This window comes from Carcharhinus amblyrhynchos, chromosome 1, assembly GCF_965287045.1.
Source record: "Carcharhinus amblyrhynchos chromosome 1, sCarAmb.v2.hapA, whole genome shotgun sequence".
NCBI lineage: Eukaryota > Metazoa > Chordata > Chondrichthyes > Carcharhiniformes > Carcharhinidae > Carcharhinus > Carcharhinus amblyrhynchos.
Genome location: NC_137324.1, coordinates 126476479 through 126498191, shown reverse-complemented (window position 1 = coordinate 126498191; position 21713 = coordinate 126476479). Strand labels below are relative to the sequence as shown.

The 21713-nt window shown below is 41.3% G+C and overlaps 1 protein-coding gene across 3 annotated transcripts in view; it reads left to right on the top strand.

Annotated features, from left to right (window-relative positions):
* LOC145344853 (kelch-like protein 2) overlaps positions 1-21713 on the top strand; it is a 104111-nt gene that overhangs the window by 59592 nt on the left and 22806 nt on the right. For all 3 annotated transcript variants that reach the window (XM_080192096.1, XM_080192114.1, XM_080192107.1), the window contains 2 exons: positions 20599-20715; positions 21118-21267. In XM_080192096.1, coding sequence (XP_080048222.1) covers positions 20599-20715; positions 21118-21267 — 267 coding nt within the window. The remainder of the gene's footprint in view (positions 1-20598; positions 20716-21117; positions 21268-21713) is intronic.

The following is a 21713-nucleotide window of genomic DNA, read 5'->3' as shown; positions in this document are numbered from 1 at the left end:
TAAATCAATGGATTTTATGAATTTCCTCTTGGCCTTTTTGCTTCTAATATGTATGATCAAAAAAGCAGTGTAAATCCACAGCAATGGGCATTTCTGCAGGTGTTTTTCCCTGTTTTGTTAACTTATTAATAGTGAAGCTTCAGTGATGTGGGAATGGAGATTCACTATCTGAATGCTGTTGCCAAATTAAAAATATGGGGCAATGTTGTCGTGGGAATGTATGGTAATGAAAAATTGCTGGTCTAGAAACTGAAAATGAAAGGGTGGGCACCTGTGTGTGAATTTCTAATATTTTAAAAAAAAATCCCATTCTTAAAGTTACAAAGCCAAAGCACAGAGCAGACTGGGTGACTTGATTGCACCTCTGCTCCAAAAACCAAATTTAAATTGAATCCAATTAATGGTCCCACATGAGAGAGACACAAGATCCAAGTTGACAAGAAAAGACACTGCCCCCTGATACTTGATCATTGCCAAAAGGCTAAGAAGTGAGCCTAACAGTGACTTCCAAATGTCAATGGAAGGAAGCCATTTTCTGGGACTTCATTCTTCCTCAGTCCTCTTTTTCAGCTTGACTGCTGTCTGCTAGTACTTCCTGTGCTGGATCTTCAGTGCACCTCCTGTACCTGTTTGGCCTCTTGCAACTATTTTTATTCAGTTGTGGGACATGGGCAACTCTGGCTGGCCAGCATTTATTGCCCATTCCTAGCTGCCCTTGAAAAGGTGGTGGTGAACTGCCATCTTGGAAGCGCTGCAATCTACATGCTGTGGGTTGACCCACAATGTTGTTATGGAGAGAATTCCAGGATTTTGATGCAGCGATTGCGAAGGGGCAGCGATATATTTCCAAGTCAGGGTGGTGAGTGGCCCCATGTATCTGCTGCCCTTGTCCTTCTAGATGGAATGGGTTTAGAGGGTTGTCCCATAAATAATGGCCATTTTATAATTATTGCTTTAATCATAATTTTAAACTTTGATTATCATTAGTAAATTTTAAATTCATGAAAATGAGATACAAATAAATAAATTTTAACTTTCCTTCATATCAAATGACAATTTTTGCATTTTCTGGTGATATTTTGTAAATTATTTCCATATTTAACTCCTACTGTAAACATTTTGATTTACTGAGTTAGATTTGATAAATCATTTAAATTGCATTTCTATCGTTTTAGAATGCTTTTGCTTATGGGTATGTTTATATTTGAGATTGCACGACAATGAGAGAGTTTTGCAAGTATTTAATGCATTGTTAGCTTTGACGACAATACAGTGAATGTTAACTGCAAGATGACATTAACTTTCTGAGAATGATAAGCAATGCCAGGGGAGATCAACTTTTTTTTTAAAAGTATTGTGTTGTACATCCATAACATTTGAATGCATCAAGACTTGCACCTGATTGGCTTTCATGTCACAGCAGCAAATAATAACTCAACAGTTAAGAAATCTACTGATAAAGAAGCAGCATCTTTTATTTTTAAGTTTTGTTTTCATTTTCTGCTGGTGGCTTCTGTTCTTTGAGAAGCTTTCCCCTTAAATGCAGCTCCATCTAATTGATCTTGGGGCTTGCCCATATGAAAATGATTAGGCTTTGGTGTCCTAAGGGGGAAAAAGAACAGAGAAGCTGCTGTCTACTTAATAAAAATCAAAATCAACAGGCTGTAACCAGAGTGAAGTAGTCCCAGAAAACACTGTACCTCCACTATGTTCAGCTGAAGATCATGGTGAACATGAAGCAACTAAGAGGAGGAGATGAATCTGTGAAGATCTTTCACCTCAATCAAGGTGAATCCACTTTTTGTGCAGTGGACTAGACTGAAATGTTGGCATTGTGAAAGTGGCGAACAGACGATCTTGCCCTTTTTCAAAAAGCTAATGTTCAGCCAATTTGATGTTCTTCGTGTAAAGATGGTTAACTGCAGTGAATACGACAAAGTCTTTGGGCCCTGATAACATCTGTAAGTGCTGAAGGCCTGTGTACCAGAACTAATCCTTAACCCTAGTCATTCTGTTCTAGTATAGCAACGACATTGGTGTGTTGACAAATGCCCAGTTCTAGCCTATCCACAAAAACATGCAAATCCCATAATTGATTACAAACGATGTCTGTTCTTACAGTCATTAGTAAAGTCATAGAGGGAATCATCAGTAGCGCAATGCAGTGACACCTACTCAGTGGTATGTATACTGTTCAATGACTCAGTTCAGGATATGCCAGAAGTGCTCTGTTACAGACTTTATCGTAGTCATAATAATCTTGATACAGACAGAGACAGAACAGCTGAATGCTAGCAAGAGGTGGGAGTCATGACTCAACATCAAAACAGCATTCAACTAAATACAGTAAAAACTGAGGTCCTTAGATAATTGTGGGTGGAGTGGGGGGCAGGGATGGCAATAGTGGAGGGCATAAAGAAGGTGAAGGGGAAATCCCTCCAGTGGCTGAAGTAATGTCTGACACACAAAGTTAGTTATGATTGTTAGAGGTCAACCAGTGCAGCTTCAGGGCATCCTGTAGAAATTCCTGACGGAATTAGCCATAGCCGCCTCATATTCGGCTGCCTCATTGATCACCTTTCATGTTCAGGTCAAAAATTGAACCATTCACTCAATGTTTTTTTGCTCCGTGCACAAATCCTACATTAACAAACCAGCCTGTCCCAGGTGACAGCTGGTCCTGGACAATGAGTTTGGTCTGATTGGTGTTTGGTGACGTTTGGCCCACATACGTAGAAACTTGGAAAAAAGAAGCAGGAGTGGCCCGTTTGGCCCTCGGAGCCTGCTCCTGCCCATTCATTATGATCATAGCTGATCATTCAACTCAGTAACCTGTTCCCGCTTTCCCTCAATATCATTTGATCCCTTTATCCCCAAGAGTTCTGTCTAACTCCCTGATAAAAACATTTAAGGTGGGATTTTTCTCCCACTCTGTTGCGTATTCTGGGGTGGCAGGAGCTCACTGGCAGTGGGATCTCATGATCTTGCCGTTGTCAGTGGGGTTGAACGTGCCGGCTGCTGCCTGAAACCTGCAGCATGGTACACCACCAGAGAAACCATAAAATCCCGCTGACATGAATGGTAGCAAGATTTTGGTGATTATCTCTGATCCAAATGATCTACCCCATATTCTCAGACTGTGACCTCCGGTTCAGGACTAGGAACATCCTTCCTGCATTTACTCAGTACAATCATATTAGAACTTTATAGATTTCTATGAAATCCCCCCTCATTCTTTTAAACTCCAGCGAAAATAATCCTGAACGATTCAGTCTCTCATATACCATCCCAGGAATCAGCCTGGTAAACCTTTCTGTGAAAAATATTTGCAAACCAGACAAAGCTATCTTGCTTTTGATGTCAACCATGGTCTGGTGACAGCAATTGCAGCTCTGGGTCAGCAGGATCCACTCCAAAGGCTTGATAATCTGTCGACAATTCGGAGCAGTACTGAGGGGCTGCTGCATTGTCTGAGGTGCCATCTTGCCCGGCTTGTCCATTTGCGTGAATGTAAAAGACCGCATGATATTTTACAGGTGAGTATAGGAGTTCTGCCTGGTGTATTTCACAACACTCAGCACCACTGAAACGGATCATATTGCTGACTGCAGGAGCTTGCAGTGCACAAATCTGTTGCCTAATTTTCTACATTGCAACAGTGACTAAACTACTGATGTATTTTCTTAGCTGCTAAACACTGATGTCTGGATGTTATGAAGGGTGCTATATAAATGCCAGCCTTTTTTTCCTGTCACTGACAGGAAGAATAGAAAAACAAAATATTACTCTAAATAATGAGAGATTGCAGAATAATGTGGTTCACGGGGATCTGGGAGTGATAGAATCCCTGCAGTGCAGAAGAAAGTGATTCAGCCCATCAAGTCTGCACTGACCACAACCTCACCCAGGCCGTATTCCGGTAACTCCATGTATTTAACCTGCTAATCCCCTTGACACTAGGGTCAATTTAACATTGCCAATCAACCTAACCCACGCATCTTTGGAATGTGGGAGGAAACCGGAGTACGAGGAGGAAACACATGCAGTCATGGGGAATGTGCAAACTTTTACATAGTCAGTGACCCGAGGCTGGAATTGAACCAGGTCCCTGGTGCTGTGAGGTAGCAGTGTAACCACTGCCATCATGCTGCCCGTACACAAGTCTTTATACATGAATCACAATGAGTAATATGCAGGTGCAGTCAGTAATTAGGAAGGTAAATGGAATGTAGGCCTTTGTTGTAAAGGGAATAGAGTATGGTGTAGATGTGATGGGCTGAAAGGTCACCTCCTACACTAACAATTCTGTCACTAAAAGTAGGGAAGCCTTGCTACAACTACAGGGTGAGACCACATTTAGAGTACTTTGCACAGTTTTGGTCATGTTATCTAAGGAGGAATATATGGAAGCAGCTCACAGAAGATTAACTGTGCTGTTTCCTGAGATGAAAGAATTGTCTTTTGCGGAAAAGCTGGGCTATGCCCATTGGACTTAAGAAAAATGATAAGTGAGTCCTTTCCCAAGGTAAAATGGTGAACATGTTATGTATTTGTGGAGTTATTGTGTTGTGGTATGGCCCTTTTTAAGAGGACAGTCATCTGATCTCTGATGTCTTCAGGGTCTTCGCAGGCAACTGGGATTTTAAACCCTGCACAATGGACATCCTTAAATAAAATCTCCCTGCTGTTTCTGCCTAAAACCTTTGTGTGACCCCCCCCCCCCCCCACCAATAGTACCAGTTATTGCATCCCAGCCTCAGATAAAATAACTCAGCTGGCGACGAGGCAGGATCAGGAAAACACGGGGTAAAAAAGTCTAACCTTAAGGGGTCTCGAAATTCAGAGGTCAGCTCGGATCAGTGACGGGCAGAAATTTCACAACGTAATGTAAGCTACAAGAAAGAGAAAAATAATCACAAATCCTTACTGGAACACAAAGTGGGTAGGCGCCAGCCAGCAATGTCTGCGCGCACACAATTGGATAAAAGCCACGGAGCAAGGGGAAAGAACAAAAGTCTGGATAGTGTTTCCTGCAAAGTGTTTAAATCAGGAGTTAGTATCCTGTCAGATCTGAATAATTTTTTGAATCTTCCGTCCAGCTAAGCAAAATGGAAGCCTCAGAGGAGTACAGCATAGTTCCCTGGGCCTGCAAGGAAAATGGTGGGTCACTTTGGTGCCACAAGCTTTTTTGAGAAGGAAATTGAATGTTGGAGCTGCTACGTGGAGAGGTTTCAGTATTATGTACAGGCAAATAAAATTTCACTACAACTTGTGGTCCCAACCTTTCTCAGCACTATTGGAAGTAAAGCCTTCAACCTACTCTGCAGTTTGGCCCAGCCATAGAAGCCCAGTAACAAAACCATTGAGCAATTGGTGAAAGCCCTGATGGTTTTGGTGAATAACATTCCTCGAGTTGTTGTGTAATGGTTCAAGTTTCATCTAAGAAATCAGTTAGAGGATGAGAATATTTCACAGTTTGTAGCAGCCTTAAAGCATCTCGTAGAGTATGGAGAGTTTGGTGATTTTTGGACAATGCTCTGAGAAAGTTTGACCTGTGGGTTAAGAAATTAGGCAATCCACTCAGACACTTGCTCTCTGAGTGCACTTTACATAAAAACATAAGAAATAGGAGCAGGAGTAGGCCATCTAGCCCTTCGAGCCTGCCCTGCCATTCAATAAGATCATGGCTGATCTGTCGTGGCTCAGTTCCACATTAAGCTTAAGAACAGCTCTCGAAATTGCAACCTTGGTGGAACTCACAGCTAGAGAAGCTTCATGGTTGGAAACCAGCACAAGAGTCCAGAGGATGGGCACCGCTACCCAGAGGAAATCTACCTGACCACAGGCGTGCCATCTGCGTACCAGGACGGGTCATTCGCCAGCTGACCATCGGAGCAAGAACAGCCAGTGCAAGAACTGTGGCAAGGTTGGGCATGTTGCAAGAGTTGATTTGATTTATTATTGTCACAGCTTGTAGGAAGGGATAAAAGTTTCCTGAAAAGAATGGTCAGAAAAAGAACTTGGACACTTAAAAAGAGGAATAAGACCAATTCAGCTAAAATAATTTATAACATGGCTGGCAAGAACAACAGCCGCCAGGAAGGGACGTTTCAGTGGCCTGACAAAGAGCTAAGGTTGAACGTGTTACTAGTTCAAGGGGAATCTCATCAAATTTGGGTAATCTCTCCATGAGTGGGCAATGGGTCAAAATAGAAGTTAACACAGGTGCAGCTGTATCTTTATTCCCTGAGACCACATAGCAACAGACATTAAAGCATCTTCCCTTAAAGCCAGCAAATGTAATCTAAGAACATGTGCAGAAAAAGTTTTGCCATTGAAAGGCTACACCATAACAGGATCATAGAATCCCTACAGTGTAGAATGAGGCCATTCAGCCTATTGAGTCTGCACCAACTACAGTTCCATGCAGGGCTTATTCCTGTAACCCTATACATTTATCCTCCTAATCCCCTAATCAGTTTAATTTAGCATGGACTGTGGGAGGAAACCACAGCACCCGGAGGAAACCCATGCAGACATGAGAGCGTGCAAACTCCACTCAGTGACCTGAGGCCGGAATTGAACCCGGATCCCCAGCGCTGTGAGGCAACAGTGTTAACTACTGTGCCACTGTGCTGCCCTGGTGGTCGTTGTCATCAAGCGGGAGCTGAGTGGACAAACGGCAGAGCTGTGCCTCCACATTGTCTGAGGAAACTTCCTAGTGTCGTATTCAATTTCTGAAGGAGTAGTTGGAGTTGTAGTCATCGAAGCACGCTCCTGACTTGGTAGGGGTGGACAGGTTTTGGGGAGTGAACCAGCAACGAAAGTGTGGAGTTGAGAGGGTTTGACCATGTACTCAATGTTGTAACAGCAGGGCTGATTATTTTTGTGCCAGAAACTTCTGATGATCATTTTCATAACACTCAGCAGGACACGTAAAATCTGAAGAACTTGGCAACAATTGGAACCGTGTCATGATTATTTTGTTTGATTTATGTAGGAAGGGAATTGTTCCCACAAATTATAATTGACAAAAGAATGAAAGCAGATGGAAATTACAAAGTAACAAAGGATGTTTTTCCCTTTTGAGAATTTGGCATTGGAAACCAACTTTTCAGATTGTAGTTCCTGGTTTGAAACACATTGGCATTTCATGTGGGAGGAAGGAGTTGGTGGGGGAGGAGGGGGAAAATGTTGGATATTGACTTGAGGAAAGTAAATCAAATCAAAATGGAGAAAAAATGCAATTGTGGGTGCAAACCTTTTAGCTGCACTCAGTACAAAGAACCAAGATTTTGTTCTTGATGTTGGCCATTTTACTTTTTGGACTGTCAGATCTTTTTGCTTCACTATCTGTTCAACAGTCTAATCTATTTGCAGGTTGCTCGTCTTTATTATGTCTTTTATTCTTCTTTGCAGTGTCTTCTGATGAATTTGTCTTCAATTTACCTCCTGTTTTTCATTTTAAGTGCATTACTTTCCCACATTGTGTGTTTTGCTCCTTTCCATCTTGATATGATTTAAATGCATGATTACATTTCATTTTCAGCTCTGACGAAGGTTTATACCCAGAATGTTAACCTTTCTGTGTGGACTCTCTCTCTCTGCCTGTCTCCCCCTCAGTGTCTCCCTCCATCTCCCCCACTCTCTCCCTAAGCACTTGCCAATGTGTCATAGCAATGTTGTGAGCCTCGTGATGATTTCCTAGCCTCAGAACTAGCTGGAAAGAATCCCCTCCAACCTTCCTACGTGGGGAATGCTGAGGTAGGATTCAAGACTGAACAAGATGGTAGTCCCTTATGTCATTTTTAGTATATCCAAACTAAGTTTGAAGACTTTAGTTAAATCAGGATTTCATATTACCAAGAGTATATTGCTTTTGCAAGAACAACTTGAGTATAAATGGCACCTTTAGCATAGCAAAAATGTCTCGGGGCCATTCACAGGACTCAATGAATATGACACTGCTGCATAAAAATACATCAAGGGTTTTCAGAGATTTTTAACTGGTGTCTTGAAGGAAGAGGGCTAAATGGAAAGTGTTGGCAAGGGAATTACAGAGCTTGGGATGTAGGCAGCCACCAATGGGAAACAGTGAAAATTGGGGTTGTGCAAGAAGCTAGCATCGGAGAAGCATTCTGTTACATGTAGTGCAGTGGAGAAATGGAAGGTTTGCATGGTGGCGTTGCATTTTTAGATTCAAATCTAGCCCAAACTGGAGGGATGAAGATATCATCTGGCTGCAGGGGCCCTCTGTAAAATGATGCAAACAGCTGAAACTGGTGGAAACCTGAAACACAGGCAGAAAATGCTGGAAATACACACCATCACAGTTGTCATCTGTGGAGAACACAGACGATTTAATGATATATCTTTTCATTAAAATTTATAACAAGCATGCATTTAAACAGAAAAAGAAGGGGGTGACAAGAAAAAAGCACATGAGAAGGGAAGGTTAGCTGGAGTCACTGGTAATGTTTGAAGCAAAGGATATGATTGGATGGCTGAGGTAGCCTTTATATTGGATGGATGATTGGAAGAAGCAATAATTAAATACTAAAGACTTGAGAGAAAGATAAAATGGTTACCTCAACAAAAAATCAGCCATTCTGACACTCTCCTGTCCCCACACTGAACAGTATTAAGCTTCACATCTGAGCAAATTTGAGGTGCTCAACTGTCCCACTGAGGAAAATGACCCACTGACCCCTCCCCTCCCATCATTCTTCTCATTCTCCCCTCTCTCATCAGTTTCTTGTACCTTTCACTGCCTTTGTTGAATTATCAAATCACCCTTTACTTTTGCTTAACCTGAAAAATGCCCTTGGTCTTGAAGATAGCTAATACATCAAAACAAAAAATCTAGAAGCCAGATTAGATGCATTAATACAGACATGCATTACAGTGACTAGCAGGGCCATAGAAACATAAAGAACAAAATCAGCCTGGGAAACAGGCCCTTCGGCCCAACGAGCACGCGCCGCCATCTCAACACCACCAGTCCACCTCTCTACCCACTGGGGTAGATCATACCTGATGGGAAATAGTTACAGCTGTCGGGAGGGCTGAACTGACAATATTTTGTTTCAGTTTTAAACCATGCAATGGGCCCTGGCTGAGTGATGACGCCCAACTGGAGTTTCAACTTTATTTTTTATTAACATGTGAAAGTGAGTGGGTGGGTATGTTATTTTGGGAGAGAGAAACAGGAAACAGATTTGGAAAGAAAAGGGAAGGTTTGGAATGATAGATGGAAACAGTAAAATTTGCCAACTTGGAGGCAGTGAACTGATGGGAGGAAGCAGGGTACAAAGGGAGGTGAGTGGGGAAGGTGATTTAAAAATCGAACCGGTAACTTGCAGGCAAACTCTGTTTAGAAAATAAATAAATAAAGGAAAGAAGAGTTGGAGACAACATTGACCTTGTGCTTGAAGCTTGTAATTACATCCTGACTGGCAACAACTAACATAGAAAAATGATATTTTGTCAGATTATGTGGTCCGGAATGACTGTCATTTGCTACTTAATCCTGAAAGCTGCCAACAAATCTTTTTTGGGGCGGAGACTTGTTCTCGTTCAGCACCTTCTGCAAAGGATCTCTAGCGTCATAAACAAGGAAAAGAACAGTGGGGCTGTTCACCAATCAAATTGAAGAGTCCTCAGAGACACATCGGGAGAAAGATTGTAAAGTGCCACTTTTAGTAATGCAACACAGACTCGTATTGATTTGTCAGGGGCCAGCAGTGCTGTTGGTTGCTGCCAGTGTGACCCTACCATGTTCTTCACTGAAGAATGCAAAAATGATTGCTTGTTGCCTACTTCCAAGGAGTTAACATAAATCTATGTAGCTATATGAACAAATTTAACCTCGGCAGACTAAACCAGGAAGTGTAAATCAGCTGTAAATTATCTATAGAAAATGAAACAAAGATTGGGAAAGACAGGTGTGATTAAGAGATAAAAGATGCACTAAAGTTTCAAAAAAAAAATCTCCAATGCTTATTAATTTCTGAAGAAATGAGATTCCATATTTGTAAAGATTTTTTTCATGGACAGCTGGGTTGTATGGAAATAATTAATGCTGTTGGAAATTTCTGAATGCATCAATCTTTTTGCTGTTTTAATTGTGTGAATATGAGAGAGTACTGCAGTTTAATGCCAATGCATTGATTTTATTGCTGAGTCTGTTGCTGAGTGCTGTTGTCGCACCCCCTGTGGAGGAGCAAATTATCTTTGACAACTTCTGGATTTTTGTATTTAACTGCATCGACGGATCCCATAGGTGCTAACTGATTTTTTTTTTCCCCCCCCGTAATAGCAATGGTGAGTGCTGTTAGCTTCACCACTATTCTTAAAATTCTGGCCATTGAAAAATTTGCCACAAGAGCGTGACTAATTATAACAACAAAAATAAATATGAAGTGTGTGTAATAAGCTGTGCCTATATCTAATTTATTCTGCTTCATTATTTAACATTTGCTTGATATTTTACAACCAGACTGAGATTTAATGTGATGCTCTATTGTTGAGGGCCAAAAATAGATTTTGTGAAAGCAAAATGATTACAGTAATTTGCCATGATTCACAGATTATTTTATTCAGTTTGCCACTTCTGGCTGTTTCACCAATGATTTATTTCGTAATGTTAGGGAGGTAATTTTGAAGCTGTATGGAATTGGGATGTCTCTAGAAAAATGATCTAAAATGTCAGCTGAAAAATGTTTAAATATTGCTTACAAAGACTTAGAATTAAAATAGCAATATTGCTGAAAATATTTAGATACAGTATAAATGCTTATCTGTACGCTGCTGTTTTATTGGGAAACATTGTCAAAGTGTGAATGTAAAACCAACCCTTGCATCCAAGAGCAACAGTGCTTAAGTGGGACATGGAGAATGTAATTTATGTTCTCTGCAGAACAGTTGGTGGTTGATAAGTGCTACTTAGATGTGGAGGGAATTGAAGTCACGATGAAAGCTCATGAAATCCTATACGCCAATGGAGTTAAAACCACAACTCCTAATCGTAGGAGTGCAGCCTCTTGTCTAACTGGAGGTTTGTGGATGATCTATAGATTGAATGACAGGAAAGTTAATTCTTATTCATATATGGGTTTGTGGATTTGCTGTCCAAACTCCCTTTTAGAAAACTGACAGAAGAAATCACTTATTTTAGGATTATTCTTTTTTACAAATATCGCTGGCTTGGAAAACACTCCTTGGGCAAACCTAAAATCCAATATAATTAGAAATTTCTTTAGTCACAAACCCTAAAGCACAGTAGTAACGGTGATCTTATGCCTGTAACTCTGACGTGAGCTTTTTAGGTGGTGGGGGAGTGGAGTGGGAGACAGAATATGTAATCTGAATGGACAATGCCAGACCTTCCAGATGCAATTTGTCCATTTTTGGACTACTCCATGTACTCTCATTATTTTTAAATATGAGAGCACTTGGAATAGTCCAAAATCAGAAGTGCAATTTAATCTGTGATATTGATCCAAATTCTTAAAGGACAGTTTGCAACAGATTGACAGGATGTATTGAATGTTCTGATACTGATTGCATAACTTAAACATATCGGGTGGAATTTTCCCATCCCGCCCACCATGGGAATCCTAGTGGGTGGGGACGGACCATGCAAAGGTCCGTTGACCTAGGGTGGGATTTCCTAGTCTGGGGGTGAGCGTGGCTGAAAAACCCTGCCCATAGTGTTGTTGTAGCAGTGGTTTCTGCAGAAGCAGAATAACCAAGTGACTGAAATGGCACTCCAATGTGCGCACACACCGTAGAAAGCCCAGTGCTCCATTCATAGAAATTCTTGGAACCCTATAGTGCAGAAGGAAGTCATTTGGCCCATGAGTCTGCACCGACCACGATCCCACCCAGCCCACATCCCACAACCCATTTACCCTGCTAATCCCACTGACACCAAGGTTCAATTTGGCATGGTCAATCAACGTAACCTGCCCTTATTTGGGGTGTGGCAGGAAACCGGAACATATAGAGGAAACCCATGCAGACATGGGAAGAACGTGTAAACTCCACACAACAGTAACCCAAGCCAGGAATCAAACCTAGATCCCTGGCACTAAGGCAGCAGTGCTAACCACAGTGCCATCGTGCCACCCAAAATAATTGAACAAATAATTATTGACAAGCTTCATGTGCATTGGATTTACTAATGTAACCAACTCGAACAGTTATCTTATAGAAACTGAATTAAAATTGGGACAGTATAAAAGTATCTAAATTCTGAATTAAATATTTTCCAATTGCATAATGGTTGGTTGTTGCTAAATCTACCTTGCTATCTATATAAATGCTGCAGATTCATCAGTAAAGGGAACTGGAATATATCCATTTGATATATAATATATATAATATTTTAATGTATTATAATATAAATTTTTGAGTTGAAATGGGAGATTAGTACTGCATAGAGGGGTTAAGCATATTCCATTTAAATATCTTGCCACAAAATGGCACAGGCTTTAGTTCATGAAGTAAATTGCCTTCGTTATGCATGCGTGACTTTCTGAAGTGTTGTGTAGGTTGGTTGTCCTGTAGAGCTGCTAATTAGTAATTTGTTGGAGGCTGGTAGTTGCTATGACAGCACAGCGGCTGTCAGAATATGAATATTGTGTAATACATTGATCTGTGCAGCTATAAAAGGTGAAACATTGAATGTATTTATTTATGATTTTAACGTGGTATTCAGAAGGAAACAGATTTCAACATAGATTCGTTATTATACTTTTTGGAAACTTTTTTTTTGCTTATGCCCATGGCCCCACTAATGTTGACTGTTTTCCCCCATCCTCTTGACAGAAATTCAAATAGCTGGAGGGCTGAATTCCAGTTACCGACCAGCAATGACTTTCTAATCCACTTTCAGAGTGCAAGGGATCACTGTTGCTTAGTGCAGAATTGATGATACTGTGTTTTCAGTTAAGTAATGGTGAAACTTAGTGTAATGATTTACATTATAAAATGTCTCAACTTTGAACAAATTCTACAACTTTAGTATGGTTTTTAAACAACATTACCATAATGTACATACCAGATTTGTATGTTAATTTGTATATTAATATTACATACAAAATGAAATATTGCTAATATCTGCTGTTATCATAGATATTAAGATTTTGCCAAATTATACTAAGTAATGATTTAACGTAATACTTGCCAAAGTCTAAAGCTGCATTTTTTCAGTGTATTAAATTTTTAATCATTATTAATTTGTAACTTCCCAATTCATTAATGTCGTGATTTTAGTGTATGATCTTAACACAAAGGAAGATGGTTGTGATTGTTGGAAGCAAATCGTCTTGGCAGATGCAGGAGTTCCTCAGGATGGTGTCCTAGCCTAACCATCTTCAGCTGCTTTGTCAATGATCTTCCCTCCATCAGAAGGTCAGAAGACAAAATGTTTGCTGATGGTTGCACTTGAAACTCCTGAGGTACTGAAAGAGTCTCAGTCTGTGCTTAAGGACATAGACAGCGTTTAGGGTTGCACTGACAGTGGTGAATGATAGTTGCAAAGAGAGAGTTTAATCACCTAATCTTGACATTCAAATTACATTGCTGGCTTCAAACTCATGACCATCATCATTCTGGGAGGTCACCATTAGACTAGACACACAAATATCATGGCTATGAAATGAGATGCAAGGCTGGATATTTTGCAGCGAGTAATCAACCCTGGGTTCTCCAAAGCCTTCTCTCCACCTACAATTCAAGAGTGTGATCAAAAACTTACCAGTTGCCTGAATGAATGCATTTCAAACTGCAAATGATTGCAGCTCGCTCACAGAATGCTGTAGCAAAGGGGCTTTAGAGTTTGGCCCAGTCTCAGAGGGCCAGGGCTGAGGGAATCACAGACCATACAGCATATGCACCTGGGTCTTCAGAACTGGCAGAGCCAGGTAACGCTGGAGCTCAGTCCAGCTACCCTGGCATCCCCGGGGCCTCTGGGCACCCTGAGTGGGGAGGAGGAAGGGCTGGAGCCCTGGCCGGGGCTTTCCACGCAGGAGACTCCCAATGTGCTGAGACCCCCCAATTCTCCCCCCCCCCCCCCCCCCCCCCACACCTTGGCACCGCAGGGCCAGCTGGATGAACAGGGCAGTACAAAAACATCAGTGCCATCCCCGAGTTGGTCGGGGCCCTCCAGATCTCAGCCTCCTGGGGGCAGCTGCCAAGAGCATCACAGGCAACGGGGCACGAATCACAGCTGGGCATCTTCACTTCCGATGTGCATCCTAGAGGAGCACCTAGACAAAGCAGTAGGCCACACAAGTTTTGTGCAAGAGCGCAATGTTTTCACCTCACAGCTGTGACTAATCCATCTCTGATTCTCCCCCCACACAGCTGAGTGCTTCCCAATCCCATGCATGGAGGCACTGACTGCTATGCTGCGCAATACTAGCCCCTTGGCCAAATGTTTCGCACCATATGACCTACTTTTCCCAGCATCCCATAGACTTAGTTAAAGCCCTGAACCTTGCTCTACATGCTTGTGTTCCTAACCCATATTGCTATATAGCAGTGTGCATTTGAAGAACAGGCAGGAGTCAGACTTCAGTGGAACCAGATACAGGAACCCAGTGTTCTTTGCAGCGACTTGTCATCATCCTCTAGCCTTCACCGAAGACTTGGCGTGGCTGAGAGGGTGGGGAAGGATCATGTAGTTTGAGTGGCCAGCTTTGAGTTGGGAAGAGGGAGGGAGTGGCTGCAGTGGCTCCTGGGGTGTGATGGAAGGATGTTGTGAGCAGCTCCCAACTGGACATCATCAGTTAGGTAAAGTGAGCTTCTATCAGGGCCTCTCTTGCTGCGCTGTCCTTCTGGACCCCTACTATCACCATATACCCTCCATCCTCCGGCTCCTCGTGGCAGGTCCTCCAGTTCTGAGTCGTGACTGTCCTCCTCCAGCTGGTTTCCCTGTTGCAGCGCGATGTTGTGCAGAATGCAGCAGACGATGATAATGCAGGAGACATACTCAGGGTCATATTGGAGGCGCCCCCAGAGCAGTCCAGGCACCTTGAGCAGGCCTATGCGGTGCTCTACTGTGGACCGGATGGCAGCTTGGGACTCATTCTCGGGCCTCCACTGACACCATCAGCCATGACCTCAGCCCTTGTCCCTCACCAGCCATCCTGGCAGCCTAGGCTGGTCTTAAAAAGAGCCCAGGGATGTCTGACTGCCTGAGCACAAAGCTATCATGGACACTTCCTGGGAGGCGTGCACAGACCTGCATGATGATCATTCTGTGGTCACAGCCTCTTTGGATGTAAAGGGAGTAAACCCCTTTTTTTGTTGACAGATGGTTACCCCTCCCCTTGTGGGTACTGCAGGGCAGTGTATATTCTGTCCACTGTCCCTTGAACCTGGGGCATCCTGGCAATGGTGGCAAAGCCTACAGCCCAGGCCTCCTGCTGACACTGACCAACATCAAAGTGTATGTCTTGGCCTGCCTAGGCAAACAAGGCACCTGTCACCTGGTGAACATAATTGTGTACATATTTGCCTGAGATCCCACATAGGTCGCCACTGGGTGAGTGGAATGACCCTGTCGCATCGACAGTGATGGGAGTATCGCCCCCGATATGCCTGTTCAGCTGAACTCAAAAAAAATCCTAGGGCACTCTGGCAAAGAGCTCTGGCCAGTGTTAGTCTGTCAAACAATTGGAACAGATTATTTATCTACTTTGGTGTTTGTAGGTATCTACTTTGTTAAAATATTCTGTCATGCTTGCCTCCATAATAACAATGTCTGTGCATAATAGAATAATTCATAGTGCTTTTAAGATGCCTTTATAGATGTGAAAGAACATTTGGTACCAAGACAGAGACCATCTGTTTAGCTGCCTCCCTTCTTTATGCACACCTAGTCAAATCTCCGTCACTATTTTCTCTCTCAGTTCATCTCATCTAATTTAAGACTTGCCTCCTACTCCTTCAACATCGTTTTCAGTAAACTGCTGAGCAAGCATCTTCCTTCCTGGCCTCCATATTAGCTGGCATTTTGAATAGTTTCAGCACTATCAGTGCACAGTAGCCATACTGTGTATCACAGCAACTTGCTAAACCCCCTTCAACAGCTTCTTTTAAACGTACAACTTGCTTCTGAGAAAGACGGGCAGGAGACCGATGAGAATACCGCTACCTGCAAGTTCCTCTCCAAGTCATTCATTGTACTAATGTGGAAATATGTTGTTGTTCTTTTACTGTCACTGAGTCAAGATCCTGGAACTTCATTCCTAACAAGACTAAACATGTACCCACACCACATGGATTGAAGCAGTTGGATGAAGTGGTTCATCACCAATTTCTCAAGGATAATTAAGGATGGGCAACAAACGCTAGCCTTACCAGAGATGCTGGCATCTCAAGAATGAAGGAAAATTAAATTTCTCATATACTATCCAGATCTCTTTCCTCCATCCCCTTCAAAATTGTTGCCATCACATGCCTTCTCAAAGAACCCACCCTTGATATCTGTCATTGGAAAGTACCACTTAAATCTTCCTTTCCTCTGAGAACCTTGAATGAGTTATTACTTTCCAGACTCATATTCAGCTCTTCTGTGACTCGCTATTTGAAAACCAATCGGGCTTCTGCCCTTCAGAAACCTAGAAAGGAAAGGACCATTATCTACTTGACAGAAGAAAAATGAATACTCTGATTTGTTTCTTTGAATATGGGCAACTGATGGAGGGGTGTGGTGGCGGTGACATTGACAGGGTTTTCGGAACACTATTCACCACAGGTCAATGGCCTCAATTATGGAGCAGGCCTGTGAAATAGAGGCCAGTATGGATCTTTGGGAATGCTATGTGCCGCATTATCCAAATTGGGGAGCGCACCTCCCTCCCAACCATGTTACCTCCAATTTTGTGCACTGAGTGTCAGATTCTTTTTTCTTCCCTGTGTCTTTAATTGCATGAATGTAGGGTAGCTAGAACTGTACAATATTCCAACTATGGTTTGTTTTGATTTTGAAATCAAATGTTCCTAAGATCCCCAAAAACAAGTTCTAGGCTTTCTTTTCTAGGGCATTACTTTCAGTTCACCTTTTAAAATATTGCTGTCATTTATTAGCGCTAGTTTTGTTGATCAAAAGTAGTTAATTATTACTGCCTTTGTGCTTGAATCCATGGTTTCCAAGGTTGTATTTTTTTGAGACAGATTCTAATTGAGCCTTTCAATTTCTAAGGAAACTAGGACTGCAGCTGAGATTGGAAACCAAAACTCATGGAGATAGAAAATGGTTGAAACTGTACAAAGGACACCCAAGCCATTAGGACTGACGATGGTTCTTGTGGTGCAGCACAGGCAGGCTGAATTAGACAGAAGTTCCAGAAGGTGAGAATAGGCGAATTGTAGTTAATTTGAGCAAGGCAGAGTTTTGAAGGGCTTTGTGACTCAGATTGGTGAGGTATATGCTGAATGAACCGCTTGAGCCAATTTGTGAAAGCTGTCTTAGTTGTATCTGCCACTTAATATGTAATTTATAAGTTGATAATCAGCCACAATTTGCCTGTTAACATGTTTAACTTAGTTTTGCGTTTTAGACTGTAGCTGGTTACCCAAGATAGTACTTAGTACTTGCTTTACTTGACTTTTGTGTAGTGAAAAAAAAATTATCAAATGTGAAATCTAATGGCTTCATTCAGTAAGTGGGATTTCGGATTTATTTTTGTTTAACGTAGTTACTGGTTTTGCGTAAGATCGGAACTCTTCCCCCCCCGCCCCTTAAGTTGCCATTTGCTTTAAATGAATAATAAATTCTGCAATCCTTTTAATGTATTGGCCACATATAACTATTTGCCAAATGAGCTCCATTGGATGTTCCAGGAGAGAGACAATTTTCTAATTTAGGCAAAGACGCTCTCATTGCGCTATATGTTACTCCAATAGAAAGAATGGACTGGTTTGTATGGTTGTAACAATAGTGAAACTGTCAGCATTTTCCAGCTGTTGTTACAACTGTGAAACTGCCAGCAGCTTCTGGTATTTGCATATATGCATTTAAACATGACAATCCAGAATTTGCTATCACTGATTCTAGAATGTGCTACTGAAGTCCCTGCAGTTTGTTTTTGTTGTGAACTTTTATCTTTACACTTAGTTTTGCTCTTAGAAACCTTTGGAAAAAGTTTCAGTAAGGTATAAGTGGGAATTTGTTCATACTTATTGCTGAACAACCTCTTTGGTGTGAAAAACTAACATTATAACTTTAATGTCAAATTTCTCCATTATAATAATTTAATAGATTTTTAAATATAAAAATTGTATATTCTTGAAGTTTCAAGTTTTGGCTTTTACCTTAATCCAATTTACATGCCCCAACCTTTATTTCATCCACTGGAAAAACATGAAAGGTGTTTTACTTCTTTGAAGAAATGTCACAGATAGTAAACAGTGTTGTTGGTTCCTTATGCTTGATGCACATGCTTAAGTAGATTGCCATTCTGAGGTGAAACCACCTATGGTACATGCTACTATTGAAAGATTATGCCAATGAGACACCATTTCTGAATGAGCCTCATGTTTCACGGAGGGTGGAAGCAGCCAAAGTGATCAGCATGCAAACCATGATTAATGTAGTGTAGCACAGTCATTTATGATAATGAAGCCTTAGATGTGAGAAACTTTGGTAGTGGATGAAGTTGGATCCCCGAAATTATTGTCTCTAAGACTGGACCCCTTTCATACCAAGTGAAGGGATGGATCGTTTGTTAACACGTGGACCAATTGAGAAGTACAGAGATGCTGCAGCAGTTCGTGCTGCCATCAAGAAATATATTTGAACCCGTAAATACAAGTCCTGCTCAACCTGTTATGGATATAACTGATGTCTCCACGAAGGAAAATAGTGATGAGGTACCTGATGCTGCTGTTTCTGTTAACTTTGATCCTGTGGAAGCATCTTGGACAATATGGAACAGAAAACCACCTCAAAAACTCAACTTAAAACTGTACAACTCATGTACATAATGTTTAGTTAGTATTTGGGATGGAGTGAATTAGTTATTAAAGATTGTATAAAGGAGTTAAAGGGGGAGAGATATGGTGATTTTCCCTTTTAAGGGCAACACAGCAGAGTAAGGGTCACCTAGCCTGGGTGACCAATCAGAAGTATGGAATCCCATGGTGAGAGGGTCCTAATGTGGATATGCTGGCGTTGGACTGGGGTAAACACAGTAAAAAGCCTGACAACACCAGGTTTCAGTCCAATCGATTTATTTGATAGTAAATTCACTAGCTTTTGGGTTAGTCCCTTCATCAGGTGAATGGAGAGTTCTGGTCTCAGACAGAACCTGTGATCAATGCTCCTTCCACACACATTGTTAGCCACTTTAAGACTTGAACATCAGGTTAGGTGTAAAGATTCGCATTCTAATCAGTAATCTGTAAACTGTGTTTTATATGCTTTGTCTGAGGCCAGAACTCTCCATTCACCTGACGAAGGGGCTAACCCGAAAGCTAGTGAATTTACTATCAAATAAATCGGGTGGACTGAAACCTGGTGTTGTCAGACTTCTAACTGAGAGGGTCCTAGGCAGATACGTTCTGGAGGAGCTGACTACAGCCACGCTGCTGCTGTACAATTTTTATTAATAAGTACCTTTTGTGTTCACTTAGAAGTATGTGAAAGTACATTGTTACAGTAGCCTATTCAATGCTGCTGGATGCCAGAGACTGTCTACAATCGGTGCCAGATTTGAATTACTCTCTGAAATCCACTCCACTGCAATTGATGAATCTTAGTGGGCAGCTTTCTTTGAGATCATTTACTTTGCTGCTGACTGCAAAATCTGGACAAAGTGCAAGTTAATTGATGAATTCTGATGAATTTAAATCTAGTCATGTCAGTAAGTTGAAATGATTAAATTTTCTGAAAATGTATTGCTACCTCGAGTACTCTCCATTATGTTTCATGCATTATAAGTCTTTCATTTGGTGCCCTCATGCATTTGCTATCCATCTCCTTACTTTCATTCTGTATTCATTTTTGGTGAATTGAAGGGGCTTGCACTCTTTCCAGAGTGTTTTGGTGTCACAGGGCACTGTCGAGCGCTCACAGATGAGCTTTGATATTTTAGTATATTTCAAACTGACCTTACAAGTTAATTTCAGAAGATTATTTGATCTGTCTATTTGTGACTGGGCAGTGTCTCAGTTGTTGCATTTCATTCTTTTTCTGCATTTCTTAACTTGAAATCATTTGAACAATCCTCGTCCATGGTCTGATTATTACACTTCAAAATTTAAAGGGACAGGAATGGGATCTGTTTGCTCTAGCTGGTATATTGAAAACTGAGGATGGGGAAGTCAGGCAAGGAGTGTTCAATGAAATCAAAGCCATCATTTTTTAAAATCTGTAATTTGTACTAATGTTTCTATAGCTATGATATGGTCTTCAGCTGGGGAGTGGAACAGGATGGGGATTTGTGTTTTGAGTGTTTGTTGTTTTTTCTGAAAAAGTTCCCCTACAGCGTGATTTGAAACCACAGGCCTGAGATGATTTGTGGTCGACAAAACAATTGGTTAAAATGCTGCACAGTAATGATAATCCATCATTAACTCAATCAGGTTTTTGAAGCAACCATCTCCTGGGTGAAGCACGATAAGGAACCTCGGCAGGAGCACATGGCCCGATTGATGGAACATGTCCGGCTGCCCCTTCTTACACGTGAATACTTGGTGCAGGTAACGTTACTGTGTAGAAGTTAAATTATGGCCTTCAAGGGTCAAATCATTGTGAATTAAATTATTGAAAGTTGCACAGAATTAAGATCAGAACTTTTACATTACCCTCATGGGGATGAAATTAAGATGAGCCGTTTTATCTTTCTGCATCCATCCCCTTAAAAATAGAGACAGTGTAACCATATCACAGCAATTTCTCAGTGTACTGATAAGCTGCAGCAAGAGAAAATATGCAAGTGCTCTGTAGGAGAGCTGGAATCAAATAGCTGATGGTGGTTTCACCAGATTATTGACAAGACTATTTTTATCGGATAAAGGGGAAGAAAACTTTTGAGAGTAATGTGCTAAATGTTAATCTAAACTTGATTTAAGGCATTTATTCCTATTGATTTTATTTAACAGAGAGTGGAAGAGGAGACGCTGGTTAAAAATAGTAATGCATGCAAAGATTACCTCATCGAAGCAATGAAGTATCATTTGCTTCCGGCTGATCAACGTGCATTGATGAAAACAACCAGAACAAGATTAAGAACACCAGTCAGCCTTCCGAAGGTACGTGATTATCAATATCCCAGTTGCTGTGCAGTCAAACACATTAATTATTGCCACATCCACACAACTTTGATCAGACTTCATAAACATTCTTGCTACCAACTTCCCTTTAATTTACCCCAGCTGTAAGTGTTCAGCCAAATATCATCATCTTTGAGTTTCCATGCACAGGACTATCTAGGAGTGAATCAAATCATAATACTGTAGATTGCCAGATTGGCTAAATTGATGATATAACTGCTTGCATCTTCTATTACAGAAAGCCATATAAATTTTTGTGACAAAATCAGGGCAGGATATTAAGGCAAGTTTCATTAATAACCATTTAGACTACATATCAAAATAATGTAACATATATTGTGTTTTCCTCATTCTAACAATTGATGGAGAGATTTTTTTTCTCTCTTTTTTTTACCCTCCTTTGCTTTTTGAATAACTGCATGAGT